This window comes from Grammomys surdaster, unplaced genomic scaffold, assembly GCF_004785775.1.
Source record: "Grammomys surdaster isolate TR1022 unplaced genomic scaffold, NIH_TR_1.0 125603, whole genome shotgun sequence".
Lineage (NCBI taxonomy): Eukaryota > Metazoa > Chordata > Mammalia > Rodentia > Muridae > Grammomys > Grammomys surdaster.
In genome coordinates this window covers 1,032,608-1,054,171 of record NW_021620446.1, presented here as the reverse complement: position 1 = coordinate 1,054,171, position 21,564 = coordinate 1,032,608, and the positions used below count along the sequence as shown (strand labels likewise).

At 49.8% G+C, this 21,564-nt stretch overlaps 1 protein-coding gene across 1 annotated transcript in view; it reads right to left on the bottom strand.

Annotated features, from left to right (window-relative positions):
* Positions 1 to 12,639: 12,639 nt before the first annotated feature.
* The window catches only part of Muc5ac (mucin 5AC, oligomeric mucus/gel-forming), a 27,831-nt gene continuing 18,906 nt past the window's right edge, over positions 12,640 to 21,564 (bottom strand). The window contains exons 32-50 of the mRNA XM_028786891.1: positions 20,608 to 21,441; positions 20,192 to 20,385; positions 19,559 to 19,733; positions 18,945 to 19,195; positions 18,669 to 18,852; positions 18,209 to 18,410; positions 17,538 to 17,716; positions 16,882 to 16,972; positions 16,658 to 16,758; positions 16,492 to 16,523; positions 15,833 to 15,995; positions 15,376 to 15,480; positions 15,130 to 15,167; positions 14,498 to 14,620; positions 14,311 to 14,409; positions 13,771 to 13,890; positions 13,518 to 13,569; positions 13,312 to 13,420; positions 12,640 to 12,838 (exon numbers count right to left, since the gene is read on the bottom strand). Of these exons, the coding sequence (XP_028642724.1) occupies positions 12,640 to 12,838; positions 13,312 to 13,420; positions 13,518 to 13,569; positions 13,771 to 13,890; positions 14,311 to 14,409; positions 14,498 to 14,620; positions 15,130 to 15,167; positions 15,376 to 15,480; positions 15,833 to 15,995; positions 16,492 to 16,523; positions 16,658 to 16,758; positions 16,882 to 16,972; positions 17,538 to 17,716; positions 18,209 to 18,410; positions 18,669 to 18,852; positions 18,945 to 19,195; positions 19,559 to 19,733; positions 20,192 to 20,385; positions 20,608 to 21,441 (3,251 nt within the window). The remainder of the gene's footprint in view (positions 12,839 to 13,311; positions 13,421 to 13,517; positions 13,570 to 13,770; positions 13,891 to 14,310; positions 14,410 to 14,497; positions 14,621 to 15,129; positions 15,168 to 15,375; positions 15,481 to 15,832; positions 15,996 to 16,491; positions 16,524 to 16,657; positions 16,759 to 16,881; positions 16,973 to 17,537; positions 17,717 to 18,208; positions 18,411 to 18,668; positions 18,853 to 18,944; positions 19,196 to 19,558; positions 19,734 to 20,191; positions 20,386 to 20,607; positions 21,442 to 21,564) is intronic.

Sequence of the window (21,564 nt, the reverse complement as noted above, 5' to 3'; positions counted from 1 at the left end):
TGTGAGTGTGCATGCAAGTGTATGTGTATTGTGTGAGTGTGCATGCATGAAACTGTGTGCACATATGCATATGGAGGCCGGAAGTTGGTGCCAAGTATCTCCCTTGATTGATCTCTTATATCTTGAGCCATGGTCTCTCATTGAGCTAGAACTTTCTGCAGCTGGAAAGCTTGTTCTAGAAATCATTCCTGCATTTACGTGGGTACTGGGGATTCAAACTTGGTCCTTGTGCTTACAAAACAAGTGTTTTAACCCTTGAACCATTTCTCCAGACCCCACCATTGGAACCTTGGCAGGGGTCATATGGAATTACAGGTCCTTTTGGGTAGTATTATAATCAATATTATCTTGAAATCTTTAAAAGTGAGTGTTTTCCACTTTGGGTCTTTAAAGTAACTTTAGATGAGTTTCGTAGTTCTTAGTATTACCTCTTTGATTACGTTTATTCCTAAATATTTAATTCTTCTCGATGGTATGCAAATGAAATTGTTTTCTTTCTAAACTTAAAAAATATTATTTTCTGTGTACGGATATTTGCATGCATGCAGTGCCCATGAAGGCCAGAAGCTGGTGTGTTAATCCCTGAGTCTGGAATTACAGACGATTGTGAGCCAACATGTTTATGCTGGAAATAAAACATGGATCCTTTGCAAAACCCACCTGGGCTCTAAACCTGAGCAATCTCACCAACCTCAAAATAGTGTTCTCGATTTCCTTCTTTATTTGTTCTTTGATGTCATTCAACTTCTTCTAAATCAGCTCCAACAGTTCTGTGGAGGGATTTCAAAGGCTCTGTCTGTAAACTGATGCTTCTGTCAACTGAGTAATTTCCCTTCTTCTTTCCCAGTTCAGTGACGTTTTATTCTTTTTCCTGCCTTTCTATGCCCAGAAATTCAAATGCAACATTAAACAAACGTGAAAGCAACTTTGCATTCACTCCTGACCTGGGAAGAGAGTGTGACGTTAATTGTAGAGACCTTACACATGAGTTCTATTATCTCCTAGAGGCTTCCAGCAGTTCCTGCTCTGTTTTGAGTATGTTATTAAAATTATGAAGCAGTTTTGAAACGTGGCAAGAGTTTTTTCTGTATCAATCGACGTGGCCACATTTGCTGCTCTTCATTCTTTGAGTGTGGTGTATCTCTCTGATGAATTTTCATATCCAGAACCATCTTTGCATTCCAAGAGTAAAGCCCTTGGTCATTCTATGTAGTCCTTTTCCTTTAAGATATTTTTTAATTTATTCTTTTATAATCTCAGACATGTATACGAGACATATTTTGATCATACCCCATCTTGCCTGCCCCTCCAGCTCCTCGTGGGAATTCCCCAGCTCCTTCTGCCAGCATTGCCACACATCCTCACACTCTTGGATGCTGTGTCTTCCCCATCAAAACAAACCCTTCTTTCTTAAGTTGTTTCTTAGCAAGTATTTGACCTCAGTAATCACTACCCACTGGGTAGCTGTTTTAAGGGTTGCCAGACTCACTTGGCTGGTATTTTGGCAGGGGGACTTCTTACATCAAAATCTCAGCAAGTTAAGAGTGAGTCTGGCTCTTGCAGAGAACCATAGTTCAGTTCCCGGTAGCCAAATAGGTCAGCTCACAACTACCTCTCACTCCTGACTCAGGGGATTTGACACCCTTTTCTGGCCTCTGGGGTTCCTAAATGGCCCCTCTTATACACACACACACGCGTGCGCGCGCGCACACACACACATACACACACACACACTGAATCTTCTTTAAAAATTCATCAGTAGGATAGGCTGGAGAGATAGCTCAGGGGTTAAGAGTACTTGGTGCTCTTACAGAGGGCCTTCATTCTGCTCTCAGCATCCACATAACAGCTCACCACCATTTGTAACTTCAGTTCCAGAGGATCCAATACCTCCTCTGGCCTCCACAGACACGTCAAGCATGTGATACACACATATCCATGCAGACATACACTCTCAGACATACAAGATTTTTAAGGCAGGGAAGTCCAGGCTTCATAGAATGATCCAGAAAGTGTTCTTTCCTCTTCAGTATCTTAGAAGAGTTTGTGGAGAATTGTTATTAATTTTTCCTTAAACATATGGTAGATGTGCTGACCAGGTTTATGTCAATTTGGCACAGAATCACTTCAGAGAAGAGAACCTCTAATTGAGAAAATACCTCCACCAGATTGTGATGTGGAAGTGTACATACTCTTAGCCACTAAGCAAACTCCCCAGCCCCCAATTTCAATTTTTTAATGTTTATTAAATTTTTTGTATCTTAAAATTCAAGATAATATTGAAGTTGGGGCAGTGTGATATATATTATAATCTTATCAATTTGATGGAATTTTGACTGCCGTAAAAACAAATCCCTGGATACGTGTGCAACAGTGCTTTTCAATGAGATTTAACTGAGATGGGAAGATCCTCCTGGGAAGCATCCTTCCATGGGCTGGGGTCCTGGGATGAATAAGAAGGAAATGACAAGCTGAGAACCAGTGTTCATCAATCTGCTTCTTGACTGTGGACACCATGCGACCAGCCATGTCCTGCTGCCAGGACCCTCTTACTATAAACCAAGATAAACCTTCCCTTACTTAAGCTGTTTCTTGTCATGTATTTGACCCCAGCAATGAGAAAGGGGATGAACAAATCCATAGTCTATAGAGAATGTTCCATGGTTAAATGCAGCTCCTGCAGTAGCCTGTGTGTGCACACTGGGTCCAGGCTTGTTAGAGTCTTTCTGGATCGTCTCTGTCCTTGATCTACCAGCTATTTGAAAGTCTGATGTCGACATCTCCCAAGATCATTCCTATCCCTCCCTAAATTCTGACAGTTTGCTTCACGTATTTTTTGATTCTGTTGTTTGGTACGTATATGTTCATAGCTGTTGTATCTTCTGTTGAATCATTGATTCTGTGAACACATAATGTCTTTATTTGTCTCATATAAACTTCTGATCCTAATTAGTTTTATTGTCATTTGAGAAGGAAGTCTCTTGAGGGATTTCCCAAATCAGATTGGCCTGTGAGCATCTGTTAGGAATTGTTAATTGATGCAGGAGGGCCCAGCATACTGTGGGTGGCGCCACTCTCTGGGAGGGCTGCTTGATGATGATTCTTTGCTGATGTACTTGGGACTCCTTGGGAGTTTCTCCTTTGCTGCTTTAAGATTCTTTCTCTGGGGACTCTGGAGAGTTGACTCAGCAGGTAAGAGCACTTGCTGCTCTTTCAGAGGTCCCAGCTTCCTTTCCTAGCACCCACATGATGGCTTAACAACTATGTGTAACTCCAGCTCCAAGGGTTTGATGACCTCCTCTGGCTTCTATGGACACCTTCACACAGTGTACATACACACATATACATACACAGACACGCAGAGAGAGAGAGAGAGAGAGAGAGAGAGAGAGAGAGAGAGAGAGAGAGAGAGAGAAATAAAGATGCTGGGATCACCTCTGCCACATCTGCTGTCTTCTGACCTCTCCGCTCCTCACTCTGTCACGGTCCTTCGTGTTTAGTTGGATTTTTGAAGTAGCAAAATATGAGAGCCTTCTCCACTCCTTTTGCATGTTTTCTGTAGCTGTGTGCCTGCTTCCTTAATTATGTACAACACTGTAAAGATGTAATCATCTCGAATCAATGCCGCTTTAACTCTATTATTTCCTTCTGTGTTACCGGTGTCACAGTTTTATCTTTATAACCCTGCATGCTCAGTAGTTTATAATTATTTTTGTGTGCTTGTCTTCTGACGCCTGCTGAAAATATAAATGGAGTTATGGAGTTACAAACCAAAACTATAACAATAGTGGCTTTGTATTTGTCCACATATTTAGTTTCACAGAAGATATTAATTTCTTGGTCCAGCTTTGAGCTGGTGTCTGATGACCTCTTATGTGAACCTGAGGACCTCTGTGGCATTTCTTGCAGGGTAGGTCCTCTGTAGCACTTCTTGGAGGGCAAGTCTGGTGGTAGGAGAACCTTCAGCTTTTGTTGACCTGAGGATTCCTGATTTCTTCCTAATTTCCGAAGAGGAATTTGCCCGAGTCTTGTCTGGTAGCCCAGTATCTGGGCCCATCCAAGGTTAACTTACGTTGCTTCTGCTAGCAGGGCATAGTCCCTTGTTTCTTTATAAGCCTGTGGTCCTTATATAATACTTTTTGTACATGAAAACAATTTATTTTGATAATATTCGCATCCCACCCCTCCACCTAACTCCTCTCTGGCCCATGCCCCATCACTCCACCCACTCCCAACTTCATGTCCTCGTTTTTTGTTTCCTTTTAACCTATGGAGTCTAGTTTGTACTTTCCTTACGCTCTTGGCTATGGGATCATCCACTGGAACGTGTTTGAGCTACCGAGAACCACATCCTGAAATCGATCTTTATTAAACTCTGGTTTCCGTAACTCATGTTTCCACTAGGGTTTTGACAGATATTTCTTTGAATTCCAGGGGCTTCTCCCAGATTTGCACCTTGGCTCTGTGCTCAGGCCTCCAACAACAATGCAGCCAAGCTCAAGGTGGTATGTATGCTTGTGGTAGATTTCCAGCACATAGCTGCTTGTAGATGCCCTCACTTCTCAAAGAGACCTCTAGTTCACCTGGCCCCTAGATGGTTTCCAGCTGTGTTCTTACTGCCAGGAGTCTGTGGGCCTGTGATCTCTAGAAACATTTATAAATCATGCAAGCTGCTTTTCCTGCCCCAGTCAAGCAGAACAGAGGTGGCGACTTTGCCACCCTAGTGAATGCTGGCAGATCAGAGCACGTGCACACAGTACCGTTCAAGTACTGTCTGCTTGCTCTTTCTGGCTGTGGGGAGATAGAGGAGACAGAACCTGATGTTCAGTGCCAGATCTACCAGCACACAAGCATGGGCCTGTGACTCTGTTTTGGAAATGGATTCCTCTTGATTTTTTGCTTCATTTCTGGGAAACTGACTATCTCTTAGAGCCCTGGCCAAGTTAGTTTAGGCAGCATCTTCTTGCAAAAAGCCAAGATCCTGGCATTTCTGTCGAGTAAGGAGTGTAAAGTTTTCCAGTCTGCTGTTTTGTTAACTGATTAATTCCTTTAAAAATTATTAAAATAGAAATGTGTGCATCTGTGCTGAGGTAAATCATTAATTAATTAATTGATTGATTAGTTAATTAATTATATAGACCCCAAACTTCTGGTGTCACCCAGCTCCCGATGCTGACAGACCTGGGCTCCTAAAAATTTTGGTGAGAGAAAAGCTTCTTTTTATAGCAGACAGCAGTCAACGGAGAAATGCATCACTAGCCATAGTGCTGTGAACCAGACTGAGTGCTCAGCCTTAAACAGGACATCCATAACACCTCTCGCTACTGAGGCTCAGGGAACACCGTGGAAGAGGAGGGGAGTGTTAGAGTCAAAGAAGGGGAGGACTGCTGTGGAGGCTGTCTTCTGAACGCACTCATAGACTCCCGGTGGCTATGGTGATCTGTGCAAGTCAAGTCAGCCAAAACTCTGGCATAGATGGGGCCTTACTCCTTACTGAAAAGATATGGGCAGTTGATAGCACCCAAGGGAGGGAGAGTCATTCTTCTTTAAGGCTGTGGGCACTGGTAAGCTTCCCTCCTGCAGTGGATGCTCTACAGCCGTGCAAGTGTGAACAACGTTAAGTGGACTTAGTGGGTTATCATAAAAGGAAAAGTTGGGGGAGGGTGTGATAAGGGGATTATGGGGGAAATAGGCAATAGGTATGCTAGTATTTCATTGTTTCTGTATATGAAATTCTTTAAAATAAAGAAAAAATTTAAAAATGAGATAAAAGGAAAAAAATCTTTCCTACAGAAAAGTGCCCCTGGTGGGTGCCACTCAGGCAGAGGCAGGAAGAACACTGATGACCCCCACATATCCCAGAGCACTTACTAATCCCAGCAGATCAACTCCTCAGTAGGGAAGTCCTGAGCCAAGTACAAAGGCAAATGTCCCATTGACAGTCAGGGTTGGGGGGAAGGGGAGAGGCAGGGGAAAGGGCACCACTGGACGTGAGTAGGAGGGAGGATGAGGCAATACTCACATCCCTCTCCAGAAGTACATCCAGCCTAACATGGAAAAAACAGATTTTGGCTTCTGTGCCAAAAACCTCTACCCCTCAAAAGAGCAAGGTCGAGAAACAGAGAGGCTGAACTGGACAGATGTCTCGTGGTTAAGATCATGCACTTCACCTTCTGAGAACCTGAGTTTAGTTTCCAGCACCCATGTAGAGCAGTCACAACCACCCATAAACCCAGTTGTAGGGGACCCAATGCCTCTGGCCTTGACCAAACAGGAAGAAGAGACAAAGAGGCAGTTCCCAGACGGAAGGAACTACAGACATGCACTTCTGTGACTCTGGCTTTTTGTCAGTGTCTATGAAAGATGAAACCACAATGGCTGAGGGGTCAAAGCCTTGCAGTGGCTCTCAGCAGTGGGGTAGCTTGGTCCCAGCAGGTTGGGCGTGCGATACAGAGAACAAGCTGAGAGGCTTAATACGGACAGGAGTGAACAGCTGTGGTGACAAATGCAGCCACAGTCTAAGTCCCACAGTTCTGAATGGTGACCCTGTGGCCAGGTGAACTCCTCTGGTGTGACCCCTGCCCTGCGTCCAGGGGGACACACCCATATCTACCGAGGGAAGGGCACACTTCTTAAACTCTGGTGGTTCAGGAAGAAGGAATATGTACATACAGCATGCGTAAGCAAAAGGTGATGCAGACAGCAAAGCACACATTGGTTAAGACGGGGAGGGAGCATGTGGGAGCTCCTGGTTCTATTTTTACAACATACCTGGAAATTCAAACCCTATCAAGATTAAAACACCCCTTAGAGTGCCCTATGCTAGCTGTGACCTGAAGGCTAGGTGGATGGGAGGGCAGAAGGCAGCAGCCACGAACCTCACCTGGACACAGATGCCCAGGTGAAGTGTAGACAGGGCCAGGGAGAATTTGGCAACTCCAAAGAGGTAAGGGTGATTGTCTCCAGGAGTGGGTGGCATGAGAGTCTGAGACAGCCAATGGATGGGGCAGGTGCTCCAAGTGTTCCAGCTACAGCCTAGTGTCCCTTCCCATTTCCAGCATGCCTGCAACAGGGCCAAGGCCTTGTGGTGGTTCTCAGCAGTTGGGCTGCCCAGCGCTGGCACTGATAGGCAAGTTGGAACATGTGTAGGGTTAGTATAGAGAGAAAGGTGAGAAGCAGCCCCCTGCCACCAAGTTTGCTCAGGATTAGACAGATTGAGGGAGAGCAAACAGAAATGGGGCCTCAACGTCCTGTCCCTGAACAGAGATGCCAAGCAGACAAACAGGCCCTTCCCTCCCCTCCAGGAACCCTGTTGTTGACTCGCTACCCGCGAGGTTTGCTGAGAGGCCTATGGCCTCCTTCCCCTGTGGCCCTGTGCTGAGAAAGGTGCCTGGTACCAAAGCCAGCTGGATACTCACACCCAGGCTGCACTGGCCTCTCCCCAATAAGCTCATCCCACCTAGCCACAGGGCACCTATGGTGACTGGGCTATGGAGCCCCAACCCAACCAAAGGACACCCCATGCAGATCTGGGCACTGGGAAAAGGGACACATAGCCTGCCCTACACAACAGGTCTCTTCCAGGAGACACAGGCCCAGAGAAACCCTCCACTATCATGTTCAGATGCTTCCTGTCCAGGGGCCCTCCCACGTCTCAAGGCAGGAATATAGCCAGTGTTCAGAAAGGAGCAAGGAGGAAGTACATTAACCATTAGCCCATGCTCCTGGGAGGCACAGCCTTGGACTCCCTGAGGCCATCTTCTGAGTTGTCACCAGTATTATCATGAAAAAGCCCAAAAGACCTGCTGTAGATATGAAGGAGTGACTTAGTCACAAGGCCTCCTGCCTATTCGTCTCAGACTCCTGTGTATGGAGAGGGGCTGCTGGCTGAAGCCCACAGATGGGCTATCTCAGAGCTACTGCCACATCCCTCCTGAAGGAGAGGGGTAAATGTGTTTCCGTGTAAGAGGAGGTGGAGGGAGTTCCTTCCTGCAGGCCCAAGCCTGTCCAGGTGAGCCTGAGCGTGGCCATCGATACATCAGCCTGAGATGTTCAGGGATGACTAGACACACCCCCACATGCAAACAGTGAGCAAGGGCTCAGAGCTCTCTAAAAGCAGAATTTGCCAACCAGCCCAATCATCACTGCAGATACCATTTGGGAGGTGTGGATACAGTTCAGCCCAGCTGTTTAACATCCAGTTCTCAGACAGCTGCCAGGGACTTCCTAAGCCAACACGAGCTCTGGTTCCAGCACGGCCATCTTAGCAGCATACTCAGAACAAGGGCCCAAAGCAGATTCCAAGTACATGGTCTCTGTGCTGGGGGACTTCTTTCCAGTGCCACAGCAGGAAAGAGAGTCTCAGGGGTATTCTTTTGTGGAATCCTGAGGTGCTGGAGTTGCCTGCTGAAGATGAGCCCAGCCTCAGACTATGGAAGCTGGGCCAGCAGGAAACTGATCTTCCTCTATTTCACAGAGGAAACCCAGACCCAGCTTCATGCTGAGCAGGGCTATGTGGAAAGGAGGCTGTCCCCTATCCTGGTGGAGCTGGCTGGGGTACAGGAAGAAATCCAAGTCCAGAGATGGCAGAAACATCTGAACCCCTGGACTGTGTTTCAGTATGTGAGGTAAGGTGTCCCTCTTACCTGGGAAATGTCAGAGGCAGAGGCTCCTCTGGGTGGAAGGAAGAGAACAGAGCCAGAGTGTGAGTAGTGTGAGGCTGTCCTAGCAGGTACCCCTAGATACTCTGTCCCCTTCAGTGACCCCTGCTCAGGCTAAGATCGCTGGAGATCCCACCTTAATGGGGGATCTTAACGGGGCTCTTGATTAAAAGCCCTTTGAGCTCTTAATGGGGGAAGTGGGTTGAGCACTACAGAAGGATATTTTCAGGTGAGTCTGAGCTAGGCACAGGCCTGCGGACCTACTGATGGTAAAGTGGTCTTGGTGACTGCTTTCTGGCAGCTGACTTGCAGTGTCACGGGGCCACAAGCTGTTGCCTTGAAGGAAGACAGGCTTACACTCAGCTGTGTCGTTGTGACCTGTCTTGAAGACATTTGCCTGCCTACACTCTACGAAAAACCCCCATCAGGCCCCAGAAATCCATCACTCAGCGATGAGGACCTCAAGGGTAAACCTAAGCCTATTAGGTGGGTTTGGGACCTCTTCCGGGTCAGGGTAGGGTAACTATGGAAGCTTGTGGTTGAACATGTCTGCACATGTCTGCCCAAGGCTCCACTCTCCATCATTGTATCTTGGGACTTGTAGACAGCATCATTTTTTTTTTTTTGCTTGCCTGTAAAAGCACTAAGGAGTCTCTCCTCACTTCTTGGCATAGACACAGCCTCAAGTACCAGTCTGTCTTTATCTTAACCTTTGGAAGACCACAGGTCAACTAGAGTTAGGCCATGGGACTTGAAGAGGCCTCTCACCCCTGATGAGATGACCTCACTCATGGACCACACTCCCCTCCTAGCTTTGTGCTGCTCCCTCTTGCGCATAGATCCCTAGACAAGGGTTCCTCACCTTCCCCTCCCAGGGGAGTCATGGGGAACTGCACCTGGGCTCTGGCCTCAGACGAAGCAGATGCCCCACTGTGGGTGAAAGCTAGGTGCTGTGATGCTAGGTGAGGGGTCAGGAGGAGCCGACCCAGGCCTCTGTCCATCCTGTTCCCAACTTTGGAAGCACCTAAAACATGGAGGGTAGAACCCCTTACCCTGTGCCTCCTACAAAGCTCTTAAAGTTAGTCCTTCTTAAGACCTCATTCCCTCCAGAGCTGCTGAGGCCAACCCACATCTATGGGGCCTTGTTCAGTTGTATCAGCAGTAAAAGGTTTTCTTGCCCCCTTCCATGGAAAGTCCAGGTGTGGGGTCAAGGGGTTTCTCTTGTGGTCAGGGTGGAGACTACCACCAAGATGTGTGTAGGCTCCTGTCCAGCTCTTTGGTTCTTTCCAGAAACAATGCATTGCACAATCTGGCTGAAGCTGTGGTGGGAAGGGTGTGCAGGTAAGGAAGGTAACCATTCCCACCCTGGGGCATGAGATCCGGTTGCTTCCTGCCAGCACACCTGCCATAGTTCTAGCCAGAAGTGACAAGGCGGGAGGACCTCAGTCTATGGGTTCTCCAAGAGCTAGGGGATTAGTGACCACTGCACTACCCCACTGAGAGGAAGAGGCGGCTCTCTGGGATACCTGATCCTCTCCAGGAGCAAAGACACTGATTAGGGACTGGCAGCCACTAAGAGGTCAGTGGGGTAAGCGGGTGGCAGAGTAGACCTGCAGAACCAGCCAGCCTCAGGGGTCACAGAATATGCTTCTTGCCTACAGGAAAGGTCACAGTGTCTCAAGCAGGAAGTGTCCCTCTCAGCACTGGTCATGGACAGGAATCAAGCCTCAAAGTAGCCCATACCATTGGAAGTAAACAACTCAAGCAAACAAGGTGGCTGTAGGGATTGGGGGAGTGTCTGGAACCCTTAATATTATGCTGATAGGACTTGTCTGCCTGAAACCCAATGCCAGGCATATTGTGAGGCCTGCCATTGGGACAAAACCCTTCGTGACTTGGGGACTGATAGATATACTTCTGATTTCCTAAACATGAAGATTACATTCAGGCAGAATGGAGCTGACAGTGTCTTGGCAATCAGACCAGGCCTTGACTGGCAGGGCCTGCAGACAGATGGGACTGTAGTTCTCCAGCTGAGCCCAGAGCTTGCCTGTCCAGTGGGAATGCCTGGGAAGAACTGGAGGGCTGTTCTTACACCTTCCCTTAGACTCTGGGAAACTCTTGTCCCCTCTAAGGTTCTGCTTTGTGCTGTCCTTAAGGGACAGTCTACCCAAGAACAAAAGCCCAGATCTAGAATGCTACAAAGGTGCAGGACTGGGCTTGCTCCACCTTACGGTGGCTTTGAGGAACACAACTGAACTCCAGAAAGCTGGTTTCCCCATTGGCCATGAAGGATGCAGGCTCCTGAAGCCCCAGACTAGACCCAGCTGAGCCTGGTTCTTATATCTGAGGCAGCATGAAATAGAAGCGTTGGACACTGAATTCCTGGAGGCTGGGCTTGGATACATGAGTCTGGCTTCCCAGGTACACTAAGCTTGCTATCAGCGTGCTGCCTTGCTGGGTAAGACCGTAACTTACATGAGAAATGTGTTCCTCTCTTCATGCTGTGCCAGAGACATTTAGACAGTCTGACCACACCTCACTCTATCTACTCCACACATGTCCAGCGACCACAGGTCTGAGGTTCCCACCCTGAGCCCCAGGATGCCTCCAAGGACCAAGGTCTAGCTGTTTATCTCCTGCCCTATCAAGTTATAGTTCCAGCTTCCTAGCAAATGTCTAGGTCCAAAAGGTTGGCATTTCACCCTCTGCTCCTAGTGTCTGCTCTAGGAATAGTCACCCTGCTGCCCTCCATGTGTCTGCTCTTGATGAGGTCTGAAGCAGCTGAGCACTGGAGGGTGAAATAGGCATGATCCTGGCCTGCCCATGGGCTACTCAGCCTCCACTTCAGGTCTCTCTGGGCTGTGGGATATCCAAACATTCTTGGCTTAGCCTGGTCACCACCAGATCCCTCTCATCCATTCATGAATTGATAAACTTACCCATTCACCCACTCATTCAATCAACCACTTGGCCATCCGTGCCTTCATCTACTCGCACATTAATCCACTCCTTCATTCAGTCATCCACTGGCTCACATATCATTCATCTGTTCATTCATTCACTAATTCACCTACTCATTCATTCGCTCACTAATTCAGTCACATGTCTACTCGGCCACTCACTTCCCCATTTATTCACTCGTTCTCCCACTCGGTCACTTACTCAATCACTAATTCACCCTTTATTCACTCACTAATTCACTTACCCACTCAGCCACTCTCCCATTTATTCACTCATCCTCCCACTCATTCAGTCACTTACTCATTCACTAAGTCATTCACTCATTCATTCATTCCCTCATTATCCTCTTCCAGGATGTTTCTGCCTCTGAGCATCATCCAGGCTCTTGTTAGCTTCTGTGTAGTGACTGTCACCTTTTGGGATCTCTCTGGAAATAGAGGCAGAGGACTCCCCAGTGGCCTTCTCTGGACTTCCAGGCACCTAGTGAACAGCCTGACATATAAGCTCCCTGGGTGCAAGTCCGTCCTTGTTCAGTTCCTGTATCTATAGACATGTTTGTTTGCTTGCTTTAACAGAACAAAACACACAGAGAATCCACAAATGCTCTTGAGTATATTTATAAAACATATTGGTCATTTCCTGGGGTGGGAGGCACAGGTGCCGGGCTGAGGTGAGAGTGAGGACAAGCAGCTGATACCTGCATCCAAGTGACTGTCATTCATAGGACCCTTGGGTGATAATGAAGGGAGCCCGTGACCATCATGCTCCTCATCCGTGGAGAGGGGCCTCTCCCACCTCCAAGAACGTCTGGGGCCAATGTCCCTCTTGAAGAGGAAGTGGCAGATAGGTAGAATTCAAGCCACTTGAACTAAAGTATATGCCCTGCTGGCCTCAGAAGGACTTCTTGGTTGGGACCTTGATGGTGCTCAGTTTACTGGAAAGGCCCAAGCATGTCCTCGCTGACCCTGAATGCCGACTGCTGGCCATGTTCCTCACTTTCCTTGGACTTGAACTCTTATTCTGAGGACTCTGTGTGGCTTGTGTCCCCTGGAGCATGGCACTGCTGGCTCAGACAGCCACACTTCTCGACCTGGGTGTAGCTGAAGGTCCGACTGGAGCCGTCATCACAGTGAAGAGTCACATTCCTCTGTGAAGTTTGCAGCTCCTGGCAGCACTCACACGTGTGCTCCACTGTGTTGGCCTCCAGGGAGTACCTGCGGGTAGATCTGCTCAGCAGCCAGCCTTGCTGGGAGCTGCCTATGCCTGCCACAGCCTCTGTGTCCAGCTGGCACAGTGCCAAGCTCCCAAGGTCCTTGTCACCCTGTGTTCAAGACCCTACCGACTCACTTGCCAATTGCCCTGGGGCATATGTTTCTGCTACAGCTTCTCTTGGCCACCAGGTGTCCTAAGTCTACAGCTGGATGCACAGCAGTATTGAGTACTTTGGATCTTTTGATACTTCCACAAACGGATACTGCTTTTAAAGTAGTCAGTACAGTCCAAGGAGCTAGGAACCCTGCTGATGCTACCTTAGAATTCATGAGTTATCATAACAGTCTAGAAACCCTGCATCCTCTTTCTCACCTTCCTGGTTCTGCCTGTCTGCCCTGCACCACACACCCCATCCCACCCCTGCTGCCAACTGCATCTCTGAATACTCCCTGGGTTCTCTGGGGCCCATACATACATGGAGGTGCTGTCCCCGCAGTTGCCCTGGCAGTAGGAGATGCTCACTGGGCCCTCAGAGCTGCAGTTTTGCTGATGGATGATCTGCTGTCTTTGGTGCACTGTACATTCTGGGAGGCCAGGAAAGGAGGCAGAAGGTAAGTGTCCAGTAACTTCCTGAGTGCTTCAGGCTGAGATCAACCCCTTTCTTGTCAGATCCCCACTTACTCTGCTGGGGACAATCATAGCAGCATCCATCTTCTCTCAGCTGAGCCTGGCCCTGTGCCAACAATGGGCCATTGTGAATGGCAGGGACAATGAGGCATTGAGATGTGGAGGGATGAGACGTGAGGCCAAAGGCAAACAAGGGTGGGAAGCCCTTCTACTAGAGAGGACAGGCCTGCTGGACATGCAGCACTGCCCTCCCCTTCATCTCCGGGAGAGCTGTCCCCTTGGCTGGAGCAGGGAAGCCAGAACTTACCTTTGGACAGTTGATCTTGGGGCATTCTGTCTTCATTGTCACAACTATGAGTGCATCTTGGAACTTCTCACACTTATGAGTCACACATGGGTTCCCAGGTTCTGACCATAACTCACCAGGCTGCAAGGAGGCCCAGACTGAACAGTGAGTACCCATTCTCTGTCTCTTTACAGCCTATTAGCTTCCAGGGAGACCTGGCACAGGCCAGGCGCATGTCTGTGAGATATGGCTTCTCAAGAACCCCCCAAGGGTCCTAGGGTCCTTTCTACTCAGCCCAGAATCACCAGAACCCCACCTTATCATCCTTAAACCTCCAGAATTTAGACCACACAGAGTCCAGTGCCCCCAGGACCTCGATTGCTCTATTCACAGATGTTGTCCATTTCATGTTTTCTATACCTAGGCTGGAGACTTTGAGTAGTTTGGTGAGCATTGTGGCTTTGCCCCAGCCTGGACAGAACCTTTACAGAGCCTGTGGTCTGCTGTTCTCAGCATCAGTTCCCCTTCCTGAGGTCACCTAGCATGGTCCCAGCTACTCACCCGGTAGAAGTAGGTAGAGTTGCTGCTGTTTTTAAAGGGGCAGGTCTTCTGTATACACTGGCCACAGCACTGTCCTGGTGTGGCCTGGTACTCAAAGCCCTGCAGGAAGAATGGTGTGCTGCCTGAGGTGAGGTCAGGCCATTGATTGGCACAGGCTGATGAGAGCAGGAGTGGAGCCAGCACTTACCTTAGGGCACTGGGTGTTACAGAGCTCGGTCTCACAGTTGACCACAAAGACATCAGAAAGGGAATTGCTGGAAACCTCACACAGGCATCTTTCACACAGGCTGGAGGAGACCATGTCGCCAGGCTGGAAAGAGTCCCGGCTGAGCATTAGTGGGCTCAGGCTCAGAAGAGACCTTCAGTTGCCCTGGCTGCCCACCAAGCTGACTCATTCCCTTGGTGTTACTTTATTGTGAAGAGACCATGATTCAGGTGCTGTCATGGGGCAGAACCTATAACTCTATGTCAGGAGACCCAGGATACCACATACTTGGGGAATGGCATGGAAAAGTCCAGCTGGGGGTAATGAGGTGCTGGCATACCCAGTATGATTTCAGGGAGCAGAGAGCTGCTAGAATCCTGATGGTCTCAGACACCAGGCATGGGCCACTTCAAGGATACGAGGGACAACCTTAACTGCACTGCTCTGAGCTATGTCCACAGAGGCTTGGATCATTGGCCTGGACAGGTTCTAGAGAGGCTCAAGAGCTCCTAGGCTTCTCAGATGTTCCCCTGAGCTCCAAAGGGCTGGTGGGGAACCCCAAGTGGGAACTGAGTCCCTGTAGGCTCTAAGGCCTGAACACCAGTGATTCCTACCTGGTAAAGAGTCCCGTTGACTTCACAGCCCTTCTGACCTGTCCAAAAGACACACTGGCTGTAGCCTGAGCCTTGCAGAGCACAGTCTAGCTTCTGCACCAATAAGATCTGCTGCTAGATACTGGACCACAGCAGGCTTCCTTCCCACCAAGGATAACTACCCATCTCCAACCATCCGTAACTTAGACATTCCCTGGGGAATTGCAGTCCCCAATGTGGCTTGGTGCAAAGGTTAGGGGCGCTTACGGCTGCAGTTCTGGCTTGGGCAGCAAGCTCCCTCCTCATATGTGACGATCAGGCTAGAATTCTTCGGGCAGTGCAGAGGTGGAGGGCAGTGGCTGGAGTTGCAGACTGTGGGTAGAGAAAGCTGTCAGGGGCTGGGCTTCCTCCATACATGCTTCTTTTCTGCTCCAAGGCCCCACCACACACACACACACACCACAGGATGTCATGGCAGCTCCCAGGACCCTGGGAGCAGGCTCTTCAGGCTGGGCAGAGGAGTCTCCACCACACAAACCCAAAGAACACCTACTAGGAGACTCTCAGATCAGGACATGGTACCCTCAGGCAATGTGCAGAGCCTGGGAGGACATGGCTTCTCCCTGCTGCCTCCTGAGGCCATGTACACAGAGCTAACTGCTGACTTGGTGCACCTCAAGAGACAGTCCTACCCATGGGTTTGCAGACAGTAGCAAAGGCTTACCACAGCTGAACTGGGGACAACACTGGCCAGCCTCCAGGGCTACAGTCACCGACACAAAGCCAGTCTCTGAGCAGGTAGGCTGGGGGCAGGACTTCCTTCGGCAGGTCAGCGTGGCATCCTTACAGATGCAGTCCTGGCAGTCGATGCTGATGGTGTGGCCCGGCTATGGGGAAATGACACATGAACCTGACCTGTGAGTGAGCTGCTCAGCCCAGGGGAAACTGTAGCCAAGCCTCATACTCAGGCCCACATGTGCTGAGGAGCTGTGCTGCAAGCCTGAGGAGAGGGCTTCAGAAGTGCAAGGCCTGAGGCACTGAAGGCCAAGAATGGAGGCCAGGAGTTGAGGTGGGAGAGGGGCTTTGTTTAGTGAAGAGCCCTTCCCTACAACTCATTGCATGCCTCTTCAGGGAATAAGGATTACCAGGGAAGAACAGAGCTGACCAGTCCTCATGAGACACCCAGCAGCTTCAGAACACAGGCAAGGCAGGTCCCAGAGAAGAAGGCCTTTCTGAATCCTGTTGGGGGCACCAGCACTCCCCCTGCCTTCATCTGGCCTTTGGCACACTAAGAAAGCCCGACCCCAGCCCTACACTGCCTTAGTTTGCAGCACCTCCTGCCTCAGGCTCTGGTCCCCAGAGACCATCACCATTTATACCTACCTCCACAGGTTCCCCATGAGGCCCCAGACACCCTGTAGAGAAAAGTTCAGTCATTTTGGTTGGCCACATGGGGCACAAATAGAACCCATTGGGCACCATAGTGGGATCTGGGGTCAAGCTACATCCTGCCCCTCCAAACCCACACTCCATGCCCTTGGGGACGTACATTGGCAGGAAGGCACACAGATTGAGTCATTGGTACTGAAAAGGGTTGTGCTGTCTGGACAGAAGCAGCCCTCTGTCTTAGAACCAGCCTCTTGAAGGGTCCTGTGAAAAACAGAGAATTGGTGGGTCCTTCACCTTCAAGTAAGAGTCCAGCCTCGCAGAGCCAAATGGCAGAATTGGGTGTCCAGGGTTTGTCAGCCCTATGAGCAGAGTGCTGACACTTACAAGCTTGGGCTGATGTCATCATCCCGGTAGCAGTAGTGAGGGTTGGATGGGCCACAAGGCTGGTATACTTTGTTATCAGGGCACGTGAATGCTGCATGGAGAGAGAGCCACACCTGAGAAGCCGTCTCAAGGCCCCACTTCTGGGCTCCTCCAAGCTCCAGCCATTGCTGAGTGCTGACACCCACTCAGAAGCCCTCGGTGGCTATCTATGACCTCGAATTTGTCTAGATCAGTGGTTCTCAACCTTCCTAACGATATGGCCCTTTGATATAGTTCCTCATGTTATGGTGACCCACAACCATAAAATTATTCCACTGCTACTTCGTAACTACTTTTGCTACTCTCTTGAATCATAATGTAAATATCTGACGTACAGAATATCTGATAGGTGACCCCTTGACCCACAGGTTGAGAACTGCTTGTCTAGGTCTTTAGCTCTATTGTTTATCCAAGACGGCCAGCACTCCAAGCCCTAAATCCAAAGCACCTTAACTTGATAACCCCCCCTTCTCACAACAAGCCCAAAGCTCGGAGCCTTTCCCTCCAGGGAAGACTGGTCCTGAGTCTGGATGTCCTTCTCCTTACCCAGGCTATATTCTTAGTGCCCCTAAATGCTCACAACAGGGGATGGGAATGTGACTTGGCTGGGCACTCACGACAGGTGTTGTTGGTATAGCTTCTCCAGGAGATGCACACGCCCTGGGCTGCACAGAGTGCTGCATAGAGCTCTAGGCCTGAGCATACCACCTCCAAGTCCAGCATGTGGCAGTAGTCAAATAAGCAGCCTTCATAAAACTGCAGCGGGGCAATGACGTCATGACAGAGCTTGAAGACGCTGTGGGTGGGCAGAGACAATTGTGGTGGTGTGTACATCCATACGCTTCAACTTGCCACACATAGGGGGGGCTCCAGATCTGTGACATCCCTTGGAGGCAAGGTCCTGGGCAATGACTCAGCACCTATGAGGCTGTCTTCCAAGGGCATCCCACCTCCATGTGTCCCAGAAAAGGTATCAGACAGAACATTGTTTCCTGCAATGCCTCTCCTCTCAAGCTCCCTCATTCTGAAACCCTGGGTATTGGCCAGGTGCAGGCAGTGACTGATGCCCATACCACTGAAAGGATCTAGTGGAGGACTTCAGAGATTTAGCCAACCCAGCCACAGCCAGCCCTACAATAACATTCCAGCAGCAATCATTGTCTGACAAGATCCATAAAGACAGTGCCCAGAGCCTGGAACAAGGCAGGTCTCATTTTTCGTAGGAGCCTTTTAAGGACCCCATAGCTTTTAAGGACCAGCAAGGCTACCCCACTTCCTGGAGTCTTACTCGCTTAAGATGAGCTCACAGAGCGGCGATGATGAGCATGGAGTGGGTGAAGGCTTGGGTACCACTGAAGTTGGAGTTGGTGGAGGCCCTTGGCAGGAAGGCTGGTTGGGTACCTTCCAGTGGTGAGACATCTCAGAACAAGAGGAGGCTATGGAACCTCCAGGCAGGCGGCATTCATCCTTTTTGTCATTGGTGCAAGTGCCTGCGGATGAGACAATGGTCAGCCAGCTGGGTGGCAGACCTGTGCCCAGTGTACTCCTGTTGGGGATCAGAACTGGCATCTGTTCTCGATTCCTTTCCTGTGCATCTGGCTTCCCCAGAAGTCAGTTTGGTTCCTGGTGTACAGAGAAGCCACCAGGGAACAACAGATGTGAACCACATGTGTGCACAGTCTAAAATCCCTCTAGGCCCATGGAAAGGCTGCCTTTAACACCCAAACAATATCCAGGGTGGAGCTTACCGCATTGGCCCTCAGTGTTGTTGGCAAACAAGTTGAAGGGCACCTCGACTGAGAAGATGAGACCCGAAAACATGACCCGGACACCAATCTCTTGGATGGTAACATACATCTTGACACCCACACGGGAGACGACAATGCCATTCTGCTGGAAGCCAGGATTGACTACCTTGTTGTTGAAGATGATCTAGACACAGACAGTAGGAGGAAGTTTAGGACTATGGTCCCTATCCCAGACCGAGACTGCCACAACCCCTCCACACACAAGGGCATGTCCACCTGGTTGGTCATGACCCCGCTAACTGGCCTGCGGGTCAGCACCACATGGTCCTGATGGTACTCGACAATGATGGACTGCGGGCAGGAAACACTGTCTCCCAGGTCACAGAAGTAGTTGTCAATGAGCACACGGAAGTATCCAAACACAGGCACGATCTGCTGCACCAGCACGTATGTGCAGTTATCCAGGAAAGTGTAATAGGTGCCATCAAATGTGATGTAGTGGGGGTCACCCCAGCCGCTGCAAACACCTGTGGGTGCCAGGTAACGTACAGCAGGGCCTCCATGTCACCCATGGAGTGGCTCTCATCCAGCTGGTCTAACCCCTCCCCTGTTGCCTGCAAATCAGAAACTCCTCAAACTATTTATCATACCCTTCTGACACACATAGATGGTCCCTTCAGACTCTAGCCTGACAGGTCCTTCATAAGCTGCTGAGACTCTAAGACACAGAGGACCCTTCTTTCTCCCACTGGGCTCTATGGCTCTGGGACTCCGTTCTCTTCACTTGGCATCCCCATCCCTGTCTTCATAATGGAAAGTCTTTCCTGGTGTCCAACGCATTCTCTCCTCCTCTGTCATGCCTCCCCCTGTTGAACCCTAATTCCACTCACACTGGCACTGATAGTGCTGGCAGCAACCATCCTGGTCATCCACCTTCAGAGGTGGGTAGCCATTGGCACAAAATGGTTCCTTCAGCTCTGGGCACTGGCGTGGGCTCAGGGAGACGACATTGTTGCCCTCACATCTGGCTTGGGAACAATTCGGCATGGGCCAGGTCTCCCCTTTCTGCAGAAACAAAGCCAGCTGTGGGTCTGAGTCCTGGGTGATGAGGTTCTCAGTTCTCAGGGTTCTAGAGCCTCATTCCATCCCATGGCCCCACCTCACTCCTGCTAATACATGGAACTGTCTACATGGGCTCATGATGTGCAACTCTCCCTCCCCCATATGTCACAGCTCTCCATGTGCCACTGTGTCCATGGAGTGCACCATCCCCTTTTGTCACCTTCACTCTCATTGGGGGTTTTAAGGTCCAGCCCCAGCACCTCACTACCTGGCAAGAACATCCATACCTGCGAAGCATAGACCAGCCAAACAAATCCATAAAAGAACCCAGCCCAAAGCTCACCCTGTGTCAACTAGGAACTGGTGATCTTCATGAGGACTGACGCTGAGGTCTAATTGAAAATACATCAACGACTCCACAGTGGTCACGAGTCTCCAGGAAGGATGGGAGATAGACTTACCAGTCTTGGAGGAAACACATTGCACCGATTCCGCTCATGGACGGGTGGAGTGGTAGATGTAGACAGAGTTGGTGTGGGGGATGGCATGGTGGAGGGGCAGTCTTGACTAACCCCTCTGACCACCTGACAATCCTGGCTGCACAGTGCATAGTAACAGTGGCCATCAAGGTCTCTCTGGTTGTAGATGATGGATCCTGCAAGACCAAGAGGTATATAGAAAGTGAGAAGGCCCTGGGGGGAAATGTCTGCTTCCAAGACAGGGGGTTGCCAGCCTCAAGACTTTCCACTTAATGACAGGATGAGACTAGAAATGTTTGAAGACAATTGTGGCACCATCTGCCAAAACCAAGGATGTTCACAGAAGAAAATGAGGAAACGGAGTACCTTAGAATTCCGCATAAAAATATCTCACTTACCCAAAGGGTATAACTGGCCTGACACGCTGCAGAAGCAAGGGGTGGTAGAGCGAACCCTAGGGCTGGTCAATGAGGATGGGGACACAGATGATGGTGACACAACTGGAAATGAAGGCTTATGGGATAATGTCACAGGAGGAGTCCGATCAGTCCTGAGGCAGTCTTCAGGAACGTGACAGCACAGCACTCGCACCTCATAGTTGAGGCACATCCTAGAGTCACCCTGCTGGTCCCTGTTGTGACACACCAGGCCCACACTGGGGTCGCACTGCACCACCTGACCCAGATCCTCCAGATCTATCTTAGGATGGTCCACAGCCCTGCATTGCAACTGTGTGATCTCCTCTGGCCGGTGACAGAGTCTCTCTCCACTCCTCTCAATGTTGTTGTAGGTTTCCAGGTCCCCTCCATGTGGACCAGGCACCGGGAAGTCAATGTCAAACCACTTGGTCCAGTTGCATTGCGGCTGGCAGTGGGTGGTCACTGGGGAATGAGTTACCTGAGAATGAGTCCTGGGACCTGTGGTGCTGGTAGCAACCGAGGTGGTGCTGGTTCCAGGAACAGAGAGAGTGCTGGTTTTCCCTGTGAATGTTGTGTGGTCTGTCTGCCCAGAGCTGGTGCTGGTGCCCCTGGTAGAAACAGTGCTGGCTTCTCCTATAGGTGTTGAGCTGCTTTGGGTTTTGAGCGTGGTGCTTACTTTTCCTCTGGAGGGTGAGCTGGTATGGAGTGTTGAGGTGCTGCTGGCTGTCTGCCTAGAGCTGGTGCTGGTGTCCCTGGTGGACACTGTGCTGGCTGGCTGGCTGGAGGTCAGTTTAGGAGTGGATGTTGTACTTTCTGTGTGCACAGACCTGGTGCTGGTTTCTCCTATAGGTGTGGAGCTGCTCTGGGTTTTGTGAGTGGTGCTGGCTTTTCCTGCATGTGTTGAGCTGGTTTGGGTTTTGTGAGTGGTGCTGGCTT